Source organism: Daldinia childiae, assembly GCF_008694065.1.
Source record: "Daldinia childiae strain JS-1345 chromosome Unknown Scaffold1, whole genome shotgun sequence".
Lineage (NCBI taxonomy): Eukaryota > Fungi > Ascomycota > Sordariomycetes > Xylariales > Hypoxylaceae > Daldinia > Daldinia childiae.
The window spans coordinates 318,291-331,564 of NW_022984642.1; the positions used below are offsets into that span (position 1 = coordinate 318,291).

The window sequence follows — 13,274 nt, forward strand, 5'->3', positions numbered from 1 at the left end:
ACCATAAATATCAACGCCACAACTAAGAAATCAACATGCCATAATATTCAACATGAAAAATCCATAACGCATAGCTATCGCTCACTAGGTTAGGTACCTATCTAGAACTTATTCATTCATTAATTCATTAATCCATAGCCTTATCCCTCATCCACCCATTTAACCACTCACTTACCCACTCCTCCACCCTCTTCTCGCCTCTTAACCAATATCTTATACGCCGCATACGCCGCCCGAGTCTGCACTTCCTCGGGCGACACTCCACCACCAACCTCCGCAATCATCTCATCCCCAACCAGCACCCTACAGATCAACTCCCTATCCCTGCCCTGCGCGTCGCGCACCTCAGTTTGGTACTCGACCGGCTTGGCGATCCTACCCGCCTCGTGGCCGAGGTGGTTCTTAGGATGTAGAACGTCGACGCCGCCGGCGAGCATGCGCCGTAGGTACGGCAGTATGCCCACCTTCTCGACGACGCTAGCACATACGTCTAAAGACTGCGAGTCCACCCACACGGCACCGAGGACGCTCTCGAAGAAATCCGAGAAGAACTTGGGTATGTGGAGGTGGAAGAGCTGCGCCCAGGGGTACTCCGATCCGTGCTTGATGGCCTCGAGAATAGCCTCCCGCTCCTGCGCGTGTCTTTCTTCCGCGACGTGTTGGGCGATGCCCATGTCCTGAGAGGTGTGACGCATGAACTTCCAGAACGGGAGTGTGGTGCTCGTCTCAATGGTTGTTTTATCCTCTGAGATCTGCGTTGCCTCCTGCTCAATGCTCCACTCCATGCCAAAGAAGCCGAGTAGATCCCCGTTTACACAGGCCGTGCGGAGGAGGTGCATTTCACCCTGGGACATATTGCGTGGGAACTTCCACAGGGCAGAGACGACCACGCTGTCTAAGATGGCGTCGCCGAGGAATTCCAGGCGTTCCATACAGTTCCCCGTCGAGTCGACGAATCCGAAGGAAGAATGCGTAGCAGCTTCGACGAGTAGATTCTTGTTGCGAAAGGAATATCCGATCAACTCCTCTAGAGGCGCGAGAGGGGGTGGTAGATACGTGCTCATAGTAGTCTGGTTAAATATCTCCTTGCAGGCGGAATCGAGGCTATGCCATTGCTTGTCGGGTTGCACGTCGGGGATGAATATCCGGAGACAGGTGAGCGCTTTGTCTATCCCATCTGTCCCGTCTATCCCGCCATCTTCGTACGCAGCTCCGACCAAGGCTTCTACAACGTCAGCAAGCGTCTTGGTCGACATCACGCGTTTGTCATCCGCATTGTCATTTAAATCAAGCACGTCTTCGACATAAATAGGCTTCCACTTCGCGCCCGTGAACGGTTTCTTAAGAATGAACCTATCCAGACCAGTCTCGACCGCTGCGCGACACAACCTGGCATTGGATACTGTGCTCGTCTTGAAAGCGTCGAGATACCCTTCTGTGAAGATCGGATCTGCGTTAAGTCAGTATCAACATATTTCATAGCTCAGACACAGGCCGCCTCGACGTACTATTAGCAGTTATGGTGGCCGTAGCAAGCAGCTTCAAAGTCGAGTCGCCAAGGAACTCAAATCTTTCATAGTTCGTCTCTTCTCTAGCGGATGGTGCGCTAATTGCAGTAATGACCAATGAGATATCTTTGAATCCGACGTCTTTCAATATGGTATTGCATAATTCAGTAGCAACCAGGTGAATCTCTATCATGTGCATAATAGAAGGGATGAGCATGCCAAAGTGAACGTTGGATACATGGATACCATCCACTCGGCAGAGTCGTGCAGGTCTAACTATATAGTTTGGTTTGATAGAATCCGACGTGGACGGTTGAGTGAAATGGTGAAGAAAGTCCTTTCGCTTTATCCACATCTCTAGCAACAGCCAAGGGATATCAACTGGTTCGCCCTTTAAAGATTCCGGTACTGGAAACTCCGCATCGAGAGATGGTAGCCATTCTTTGAATAAATAGGGAGCTTTGTTGAAACGGATTAGTGTCGTGCCATCAAGACAGGCTTCTTCAACGCTCTTTTGACCCACGAGCTCACCGAATGGGATATCCTGGGTCGGAGACCGAATATGTAGTATTGATCGCGCGGTATCCCTAGCCTCCCATCCACGATGTCTAAATGCTAGGTCTAGCAATGCCAAGCTTTGGTCAGCTTGGAGGTCCTCGGTGGATATAACCTTTGTTTGGCCCAGTTCGATCTTCCAGTGGTTATACCTATCCCAGATGATATTAATATATGGCAAAGCCGGAAAGGGTACAGGTAATGTTGCATCAAATTCACACAATACATCGCCATGGTGATCCACCAACCGTAGTCTGCGCTGGTATAACTCTTTCTGATCACCCCAAGCACGAGCGATCCGTGTCCACGGGCTCCTTTGTTCGTTAACTTCTATCTCTGAAGCTCTCGACTCGACATCATTTGTGATCTCGGTTTGCAATGGCATCAGATTATCATTAAGGAAACCAGCTTTGTAGATAGCCGTATAAGCCAGGAAAGCAGCGTCCTTACTGGCACTTTTCTCAGTGAACCAAAGACCGGTACTCTCTACTCGCCGAAGCTCCACGGGTAATGACATTGGTAGGACCACCGTTGCCGAGACTTGCGGGACCTCTCCAAGAGGATGAGGTGTTCGCTTAAATATATAATACGGCCTTGTATCAGCATATTGATGATTCGAGAGCTTTCTGCAAAAGTGTTCCAAGTGTGACTTTGCCTGGTCGAAGTCAAGATGGGCTCCAGTCTCTGGTATATAGAAAGGCTCAACCTCAGGTTGCTCCATCTCTTCAAGTTGTACACGCCTCCTATCCTCTTCATAACGTCTCTTCATTTCCTCCTCGAGTTCCATCCACTGCTCGACTTGGGTTGTGACCTCGCTCATTAGTAGAATGAGTTTTGACTCTTTCATCCGAGCTCTGCCACGTCTCTGGATGAACGTCTTGAGGTTGGCCGGTGGGTCAAAGCAAACAACCATATTACAGGCTGGGACATCGATACCTTCTTCCAGAACACTCGTGGCTATGAGAAGATTTAGCTTTCCATCCTGGAAATCCTTAAGGTTTTGAGCGTATTCTGTCTTATTGGGGGCACCGAGGTCCCGTTTTTGACTGATGTGGTTGCTCGTACCGATCATAGTACCGACCCGATAGCGATCCTTTATTGCCGGATGGATTGATAGTATATGTGATAAGATAGCCACTGTGGCGATTTCACGAACGAATACGATACCAATAGTTCCGTCAACCGAATGGGATAGCTCCCGTATAAGGGCCGCAACTTTGCTAGATATACCTGAATCAGTCATACCATATTCAAGTGGGTACGACGTTGATATCTTGACACCTTGCAATGCATTCGCAAGGTATTGCTTCTCCTGAGTATCCCATCCCTGGAACCACGAATCGTTCTCCCTGATCGACTTAAGAAACTGAGCGACGGAGGTAGAAATGAAGTAATCTACAGCCCACGTTCCAAGTTCTCGGTGAATTGTAACGCTCTTTCGCCAGAAAGACTGTACCTGGTTGAAGACGTAAGTATCTTGATTCTTTAGAGCTCTGTCGAGCGCTACTTGGCTGCGTTCCCTCTCATCTCTCCGCAGTCGGACAATATACGGGTCCTTGTTTATATCCAAGTTGTAGTATACATTAGCTAGACTCTTCATAGTCTTAGTTAGTGGATAATCATCATCCTCATCCGGCCGGGTATAGAAAGCGTGAGTCATAGTCGGGCGCTTCACGACAGACAAAAGCTCGTCCCGATGGATGCTCGGGCTCTTACACACGGCATCCAGCGTCTGTTCGATTTTATCGAGGGTATCGAGTTTCGAACTCACGATCGGACTCGCCGTAAGACCAAGTATTGAGGGAATTGGTAGACCGGCGTTTTTACTGACACGATACCGGTCCATGATCTTGGCGCCGGAGTGTTTACCACGACAATTATGGGCTGATTATATTAGACTGTCACTTTATTCTCGGTAAATGGTAGAGCAGTGCGTAACTGACCTTCATCGAAAACTATTAGGGAGAGCCGGTCCATACGCACAAATGCATGGTTAACGGCATCCAGAAGGACCTGATAAGTAGAAACGACTATTCGAACATTCTTCAGATAGTCATCCCATATACGAACATTGGACCAGGTCTCTACGCCGTCTGCTCCAACGAGAGTTTTGATTTGCACAGCTGGAATCTGCGACCTAAGTACTCGAGCTTGCTGCTCACATAGAGCAACAGTGGGGGTCAAGAACCAAACAATCTATCTAAGTTAGCTATGTATACAACGTAATTATGAGGCGAATATACTGGCTTTACGAGGATCAGACTTTTCCAGTTCTGCTTGAATTCTAAGGACGGCCCTAAAGTATTGTAAGCACGTATACCAAAGGACGTAAGGCGGGAGTAAACTTCAGGCCATGCCAATACGTACACTTGAGTCTTTCCGGTCCCCGTGTCCATCTATGGAGATGAGTAAGTCTAGGAAGCGCAGCAGATACGACGATATCCACATACTGCGACGATAATGTTACGTTTGAGACTCTCCTCAAACATCTCAAGCTGGTATTCGCGGGCGTGGATAACGCCCGAGTCCTTAACTTGGACCTCATCCTTAATGCCTATATTCTCCGGATAGAACTCTAGCTCCTCGGTGGCTGTGAGTCTAGATTCTTCGTGGCTCTCAAAGATTACGGAATCATCGTCGTTGTCACTGAGATCTTCTGCGATTAAACCCATAGACAATTCCGATGACGTTACTCTAGGCGTAGCCATTAACACAGTAAGACTGCCAAATTCAATTCAATTTGATTTTGTTGAGAGCTTATCGTATATTGCTCCTCAATGTTAATTGTTTCGATAGACTTGAGCGACTTGAAAGCTTCATATGTATGTGATGCAAATTTAACGCTAGTTATTTATTTGAAAAATAATAAGCGGCGTTTGTTTGCTTGTATATGACACGTCGGATTCATGCGTTGGGCAGAGACGCAAGATATTGATACCTGGTACGACAGGTTCTAAGCCGGCAAGGCTGGCTGCCTGCTTTAAGCAAGTTGCTCGAAAGGAGGGACATATATATGAACATGTGCTTGGAGTTCCAGTATGTAACACTAGATTAAGTACATATTCATATATCGGATGGCTCTAATTGGAGAAGCCATAACAGTGCGATAAAGGGTGATATTTATATACACGGTCTCCTTATCCAATCAATGAATGCATGTATTGATATTCAGACACTTACATGTTACAACTAACATAGGAGACGGCCATGGAACTATTCGCTACTGGCTTCAACGCCTGGCGTCAACTACAGTTCGACCATAAGCAGAATATATCTAGCCAACCTCGTGATCTTGAATCATTTCAATCTGTTCTAAAAGACGATTTTATCAGCCGTCCATGCCCCCTCTTATCGTGCACTTTCGGTCAGCATTTCTTACCTATATAACAGATAGACATTATTATCATAAACTAACATCGACAAGTGAAAACTACTTCTGGTATACGAAATGCAGGATTCGTCGAAGACATTCCTGAAACTCTCAAGGAGAAGCTTCTCTCATCCACAGCTGCCATAGCTTGGAATGGCACCATAGCTGGCAAGTTATTATATTATGGATATATATTTTGCATATCACTTACAATTACGTGAAGAATATGACGGTTACGACACTATTTATCAATCTTCATCTATTGGTACACATGAACGGCAAGAATTCTCCGGCATGGGAAAAATTATTCAACTGGTAGCATACGAAACGGGGTTCGTAGCTTTATCAGACGATGGCCATGTCTGGACTTGGGGCGACGAACGGTACAGCGCTTGTCTTGGAAGACCGGTAACACATTCAAGGTAAGCTATCAGGTTTCTCTCGTGGTAACGTAGCTGACGTTACGGATCAGTCCAGCCGAAAGACCTGGTCTCGTAGAGGAGCTCGAGGACCTGCCTACCGGTAAGATAAAAAAGATTAGTGCAGCTGGGTATTTGATTCTTGCCCTAACGGAAGGGTGTGATCTTTATGCTTGGGGTGGCCGCCCAGGGCAGAAAGCGCTCCTCGAAGATATATCAAGTAGCCCAATACCCGTGGTGGTGGAAGAAAGTGATATAGTAGATTGTGGGGTTGGGGAATCACATGTAATTGTGCTCAGCTCAGAGGGTCATGTATATGTCATCGGCGATAACGGGAATGGCCAATTAGGCTTACCAGACAACGAAGCAAGTTCGTGGACGAGGGTACCTTTGAATTTAGAAGCAGGACAGGTGGTTTGTAATGTAGAAGCGGGGCGAAGCACTTCATTCATATTGGCTAAGTATCGAATCCCTTGATGATTCTGCCTCAATTGGGCTCTCTATGCTGTTCTATGATACACGCAAACTCCTGCCAATTCCAGAAATATTGGTGCTCACAGATTTGTTAGGTAATCCTCAATCTCTTGTGGGGTGAGCTTCCTGAATCGTGGGCCAGTTGCGCCATGAACCCCCTCAACTCCAAGTAAGTGGTCGGCGGGGGGGCCAACAATACCTTTTGATAGTTAGCAATACCTCCTGATTTGGGTACCTTATTACGACTCACCTATCTCAATTGTCTCTCCGTTCATCTCGCCTTCAATGGTCTCCTTCAAAGTTAGAAGCGCAATGTGCACAGCGTCCTCTAGCTCTAGGCCTTCAGTGTATCTCTTCTCTAAGAATGTCTTGGCCGTTGTTGCACTCTTGCCGATGGCAGTGGCTTTCCAGGGGAAATAACTTCCGGATGGATCGACCTGGTAAAGCATGGGACCGCCCTTTAGAATTCCGCCGGTCTTTCCCGAGGGCTTCTTTTCGCCTTCGACTTCGCTTTCAGCAGCGGCCTCCTCCTCAGGTAGAATGCCCTCATCCCACCCAGCAATCAACAGACTAACACCGTAAGGTCGAACACCACCAGACTGCGTAGCTTCTTGCATCACTCGTGCAACGTCCTGAACTAATATTCTGGTGGGCGGGTACTCGTTATAAATTCTCTTGTAACCGGTGTGGGAGACTTTGCGTGCCTTGTCTACCAGTACTCTGTAGTCCGGACCCATTCCCGAGTAGACCATTCCGATGTTAGGAGTGATCAAGCTGACCTTAGATAGGGAGGAGGGGTCGGCAAGAGGCGAAGATGACTTTTTCTCGGTCGCTAAAACGATGCCATTTGTTGCTTCCAACAGTCAGCGGATATACGTCTCTGCGTTTTAAACGACCTCAATTCTTACCTTTGATGCCTAGGGCCGTGACACCTTGGTTGACTGCATTTAGGGCATATTCTAATAGGCCACACCGTTAGCTACCGCAATCAATGCACATTATTATAGCGCAGGCCTCTTCAGGTTCTGGTGTTCGTAGGCATGCGACCTGTAGAAAATATGGCATACCGATCTGGACTAGTTTTCCGCTGTTGGGAGGGGAGTTAGCCAAGAGTCGCAAGATGTAGATATAGATATAGATATAGATATATAGATATATATATCACAAGGGAGTTTACCTTGGGGAGAAAGTCGTCAAGGAAAATGAATAACGGTCGGCCATGGTTGAGGAACGATATGGAAAATTGAATATGAGAGGGAATTACGGAAAGGTTCAGGGTTGTAAAGTTGGCTTGAGTGGAGGTAGATTAGATGGTGAGGCTATAGAACCTCGAGCTGTGATGTGGAGAGCTATGGTTGATTGCTAGGCATCGCGAGTTTGCGCGTCAGAGCTTAGGTACAATAGTAGGTACAATGGTGGGCTAGCCACTAGCACTTACCTATTATCAGCCCGCACCGTATCTAATCGGGCAGCGTAGCAAATGGGACCTCGCTTCCTTTGAACGAATTCACATCGGAATACCGGAATATCAACGCTCCGAAAACACCACCCGCTACCTGATGATCTACCTAGGTATCTAAAGTATCTAAATAATTACATAATCGTATCAAGTTATGCACTAAATGAAGTTGAAATTTCTAGAATAGAATACATCCACGTCAATGTTTAAGTTCGTGTCGCCTGATTTTCTTTCAACCATTCGAGGTCGTTTGACAAACTTGACACGCTGGCTCGGTTTAGCTACACGATATACCAGCTTTAAGATTGATGCTCAAAAGAGAGCCAAAGTATATTAAATAATTAAGTACCTAACTTAACGGAGAAATAGTTATTACGATTAACAAACAGCCAAGTCCAACATCTGGGCGCTGCATGCAACAACACAGCACAGCACAGCCTTACTTTTAGTGCTGCAGCCTCTTGTTTTCGTTCCCAAGGATCTAGACAGATCTATCCTTCTTACTTCATCACCCATGCTATACATTAGGTACACATGTTTGTATCTTCAACAATATCATCTCGATATTCTTAATCAGGCTTAGTGCGCTCTTTGTATCCCTACGTCAGACAATGGTCCTCGACCTTATCCTTCCGGATTCTAATCGAATTTGAAGAACATACAACGGTGAGGAATCTGAGTAGGACGTTCTATTTATCTTATATTTCCTTTGAGCCTAGTCGTACGTGTTGTGAGATATCTCGAGTTATCACGCCAATTCCCCAATTTCTTTAATTACTTCCGTTTCTTTAAGCTTAGTACGACGTACCGAACAAGCCGAGACTTCAAACCGCTTATACCGATACTGCCGTCGCAACCTACCATGGACACTCAACCGTCGTTCGGAGCTGCTACTGGCAGTGATTACTTCCAGCGATCCCAGTCACAACCTAAACCACAGCCTACGCCGAGTCAAAATGAATCAAAGAAGCATCTTAGAATGTGTTGGATCTGTCATGACGAAGTAGAACCGACGTATGAAGAGACGGGTTTCTTAGATGGCCTTCGTAATCGACGGCCAAAAAGGCATTATGTTTCTGAGGATGGAGGCCGCCTCATCAATCCGTGTCTTTGTAAAGGCAGCGTTAAATACGTCCACGAAGATTGCTTGAAACTCTGGATGAACGAAAACCCCAACGCTTGGAAGTGTGGCCGATGTCATTATCAGTATAGGATGGAGCGGTTTACGTGGGCCCAACGGCTCCGGAGCCCACTCGTAGCTCTCGGACTCACCGTCCTTATCCTCCTCGTGACCATATTTCTACTTGGGTTTGTAGCCGACCCTCTTCTCAACTTGTGGCTTGATCCTGTTGGTACCATAACAGAGTCGGTCACGACAGGTCACATTAGTTTAGATGACGATATTGATCTACTATCCGAGGAATCGGGTTGGTTCGGTCACTTCATAAAAGGACTTTTCTCGCTGGGCCTGCTTGGGTTCGTCAAGGCATTCCTTGTTATGAGTCCGTGGCAATGGTGGAACTTGCGGACTAGTGGCCTCATAGGTGGAGGAGGTGGGCGTCGTGCTGGGACTGGACGTGAGCGCGTGGAAAATATTAACTTGGCTCTCGTCGTCATCGGCGTCTTCACATTCTTATACGTAAGTTACAAGCTTGATATCACCTTAAAGCTTTTACTGACTTTCTTAGACGGTGTGGAAAGCTACACGAAAATGGACTGAGAGGACCCTCGATAGGGCGAGCCAGAGGATCCTAAATGTACAGCGCGATAATAATGATGATAGCGCTGACGATAGCGATGACGAAGATTAGTCTAGATAGAAAAAGCTATAAACAATCTATTGACCCTTGCTCATGTGCGATGTATATAAGCTATCAGGCAACTTGGCTATCTTGTCCCTAGCTAAGAGGGTCATATCCCCATAACTAGTATCAGACGTGACCTAGTAATCAGATGACATACCGCATGGTACTATTTGGCATTACAGACATCTCCAATGGAGAAGCAATAAGGCTTTAGTCCCGCCGATCTTCAATCTTCTTGATAAAGTCCCGTACAGTATTGACAACGCCCTGAGTCCAACTCAAGTAAGGAGAATGACCACCTGAGCACCTATATACCAAGAATTCACCGGTTTCTCGACTCTGGGCAGTTACCATCGCTTCTTGATATTCCTTAGGCAGCGTTAGGTCCCCTTCCGGTACCAAATAGGCGCAAGTAAGGGCGGCATATGCATTATTCGTCAGTTTCGTAGTTGAAATAGGTGAGGCCGTAAGAGTAGCTGCCCATCTCTCCGCCGCAGATGCTTCAAGGTATTTGTTAGCCTCGACTATAGTACCGAGCCCGTCTACCCCATGTTTCCATACACGGAGTCTTGGTTAAAAGCTAAAGCTGCACGTCGAGCTTAAAATAAAATACTGGTTAGTTATCACCTGGTGAGATGCTTACGTGGAACTGCATGAACGGCGGCGTTAGGGGAGAATCATCTTTGGGTTGGAAGAAGCTGTGGATTGATTGCCTGTGAAGAATAATGAACGCCTTTATATATGGAATCCGAATTATTCCGCTGGTCAATCTTTTTCCTTTCCGTGATCTCGCCTGTAGCTCTGGTCGTGCTGCTTCGGTAGCGACCTAGCTGTCGGCTGAATGGCCGACTAGGAGGACCTTTTACCACGGCTAACCATATGACGAAGGGTATCAAGAATGACATCGGTTTCCTCTTCGCCTTGTGGATATCCTCCGTTTGGAGGCTCCCGGTCGAAGTCGGGGTTGTTTATGTCTCCAACATTTGGTTTGATTAAGTCCGAGGTAGGGAGCTCCGAATATTTTCCCGTAACGGACGTACGTTCGGATCCGAAAGACAGACGGAGAGAAATCAATTCTGGGTGACACACGACTACAGCGAACCTCATCTTACTTATATATTGTTCTAGTCACATTCCAGAGCATGCAGCTATCATGAACAAGAGCTGAAAGATATCAACCCTACTGTCTTAGTGACCATCAACTAGTCTCTAGCCTCACAGGATGGGAAAGTCCCAATAAACCCTATATTCTTGGTAAGACTAGCAGACGCAGATATTCACCGACAACAGGAATGTGTAATGTGTAAGAGTAATTCGTTGAAGAAATACTAAAATGTCTACTGCACGATAACAGGTATGGATATGTATAAGTCGAGCGGGCCATGTCACATGATTTAGTAGAGTCACGTGGCCGTACATATAAAATTTAAACGATACGATATCAAAAAGAAAAAAAAAGATATGCCGAATCAACGTGTTTTTCATACACGCAATGCACACTCTTAAGTTGCCTCGAAGATGCTCTCCCATATCTTGTCAACTAGTCTGTGTGCAAAGATTGATACCTTGCTTACAACCTGATGAGTTAAGCGTCTTGCTTTTTACTCGCACGCAGATTTGTTCGAGGACGTCGCAAATTCAGCCCATCGCGTCGTTGGCTCTTTTTGAGTTGTTTCGATTCGGGTTACCCTTTTTTTTTCCGTCAATGGTCTTTGTATAAAGGTGTGGCCTGGCTATTTTCGATATATTACGTATTGTTAGTGTTGTAATTTGTTATTGACTGCTTGAAGTAATTACGAGATATATATTTCTAGACTACGTTGATGAAGCATTAATGAAGCATTGATGTATATGTACGGATATGTACGGATTACGATATGCTCGAGTCAATTGATATTAGACATGGTTTAGGTAAGCACATGTACCTTAAGTAGGTACCTTAGGTAGTCAAACAGCCAACAGGGGTCTAGGCTGTTCCAATAGCGCTAAGTTGAATTAAGTTGAATTAAAAGTGCTGCCAAAATGAGTTTCCCTACACATTGCAATCTGGCGATGGCCTACCTGCTACCTGCATATGGTTTTTTGCGACATGTAAAATTACAACCGCTACCCGTACTTGAAGTAATAGCTAATTTAGTTCAAACAATTGTCTTGTCTTGATGCCACGAGAACTCATCAATTTTATCGTCTAACTAGCCCATCATTCTCTCGATTCCAAGTTCCCAGTTGCGCCAGAGTGGCCACGTCTGTCGCGTCTAGATACTGGGCGAAAGTGCCCGCCTTTTGGCTCATCTTCTTCGATAATCCTAAGAGAGGTCATTAATCCTCTCTATCGACCTTCATTATGCATTACGCCTATCCCTCTCGAAAAAGCTCGAATCCTCCACCTTATCTACCTCGTTCTACGCGAATACCGAGAATACGGAGGAGTCAACTCAAACCGATCGCTTTCTTTGGGCTAATAGTCATTGGTTTGATATGGGTGTTTTCCGGCAGCTCGAAACACGCAGGACATCGCGCGATATCGGGGAAACCCCCTGTCGTGCTGGTAACTGTGTTCGATGACAAGAATGATAACTCGGTGTATATCAAGAATATTAGGGAAAACAGGATGCAATATGCGGAAAAGCACGGTAAGGTTTTACAACAGCCTGGTCATTTTTGGGCCGTCGCCTAACCATTGATCAGGGTACGGCACATTGCTTGCCAAAGCTAGCGATTATAACCTCAATGGATCACCTGCGTCCTGGGCGAAAGTTGTGGCAATGCGCCATGCTATAACCAAGTACCCCGATTGCAAATATATGTGGTTTCTCGATCAGAATGCGCTCATTATGAATCCGCATTTGAAAGTGGAAGACTACGTCATGGGCGCCAGCAAACTCGAAGCCTCCATGTTCAAGGATCTCCCAGTGGTCCCCCCGGATAGCATTATCAAGACATTTTCACACCTTAAAGGAGACGATGTCGAATTCGTTCTTACGCAGGATAAAGAAGGTCTATCTTCCACTAGTTTTGTCATCAAAAACGGCGAATGGGCCAAATTCTTCCTTGATACTTGGTTCGACCCATTATATCGGAGCTATAACTTCCAGAAAGCAGAGACGCATGCCTTGGTAAGTCTCCATTCCACCCCTACTCCCATTCAACATAGGAATACAGTACTAACCAGTACTAGGAGCATATTGTTCAATGGCATCCAACAATATTGTCAAAAATGGCCATCATTCCTCAACGAATTATAAACGCCTATAACAATAACGGTCATGGCGAGCAGTACAAGGATGGAGATATTGCGGTTGTGTTTGCCCATTGTTCTAACGTTGGGGATAATAGCTGTGCTAAGGAGGCCGAACGATTTTCGCAACAGTGGCGGACGTCATTTTCTAGGGCATGAGAGTAGATGCGATAATGTAGGTATGACGAAAACAAATGTTCCGATGCAGGTACTAAACTCGACGCCGCGACGACCAAAATGAGAGCGGCGACATTCATGTGTTTGTTCTAGGCGTTCAAGGAGCACAAGGATATTAGATTCGGATATTCTATAGCCCACTACTATACTGACGGGACACACTGGCATTTACATAGGTGTTTTGACGGCTTGGAGATTGGCCTTAGCCCAAGAAGCGCTGCTGGATGGATGTATTACATATTTTCTCGGGCCAGACCCGGTGAGGTTCT

At 46.3% G+C, this 13,274-nt stretch overlaps 4 protein-coding genes across 5 annotated transcripts; 2 read left to right on the forward strand and 2 right to left on the reverse strand.

Annotated features, from left to right (window-relative positions):
* Positions 1-167: 167 nt before the first annotated feature.
* On the reverse strand, positions 168-4,771 carry GL218_00067 (Dicer-like protein 2; the record flags this gene model as incomplete). Of its 2 annotated transcripts, none has more annotated exons than XM_033576477.1 (5): positions 168-1,450; positions 1,509-3,947; positions 4,007-4,259; positions 4,316-4,459; positions 4,514-4,771. In XM_033576477.1, 5 exons carry the CDS (start codon positions 4,769-4,771, stop codon positions 168-170), a joined length of 4,377 nt encoding a protein of 1,458 aa, XP_033442164.1. The 2 variants fall into 2 exon arrangements, with proteins under 2 accessions (XP_033442164.1, XP_033442163.1); XM_033576478.1 differs by having other exon boundaries at positions 4,307-4,459; positions 4,514-4,735.
* A 1,635-nt stretch (positions 4,772-6,406) lies between these two features.
* GL218_00068 (putative proteasome subunit alpha type-2) lies at positions 6,407-7,547 on the reverse strand (the record flags this gene model as incomplete). The annotated part of the gene is made up of 5 exons (XM_033576479.1): positions 6,407-6,525; positions 6,577-7,179; positions 7,235-7,285; positions 7,394-7,413; positions 7,504-7,547. The coding sequence occupies 5 exons, from the start codon at positions 7,545-7,547 to the stop codon at positions 6,407-6,409; spliced, it is 837 nt and encodes a 278-aa protein (XP_033442166.1).
* A 1,100-nt stretch (positions 7,548-8,647) lies between these two features.
* GL218_00069 (putative ring finger domain-containing protein) lies at positions 8,648-9,596 on the forward strand (the record flags this gene model as incomplete). Its single annotated transcript, XM_033576480.1, has 2 exons — positions 8,648-9,424; positions 9,474-9,596. The coding sequence occupies 2 exons, from the start codon at positions 8,648-8,650 to the stop codon at positions 9,594-9,596; spliced, it is 900 nt and encodes a 299-aa protein (XP_033442167.1).
* Positions 9,597-11,934: 2,338 nt separating this feature from the next.
* GL218_00070 (putative alpha-1,2-galactosyltransferase C8D2.17) lies at positions 11,935-12,987 on the forward strand (the record flags this gene model as incomplete). The annotated part of the gene is made up of 3 exons (XM_033576481.1): positions 11,935-12,223; positions 12,279-12,706; positions 12,769-12,987. 3 exons carry the CDS (start codon positions 11,935-11,937, stop codon positions 12,985-12,987), a joined length of 936 nt encoding a protein of 311 aa, XP_033441656.1.
* Between the last annotated feature and the right edge of the window lie 287 nt (positions 12,988-13,274).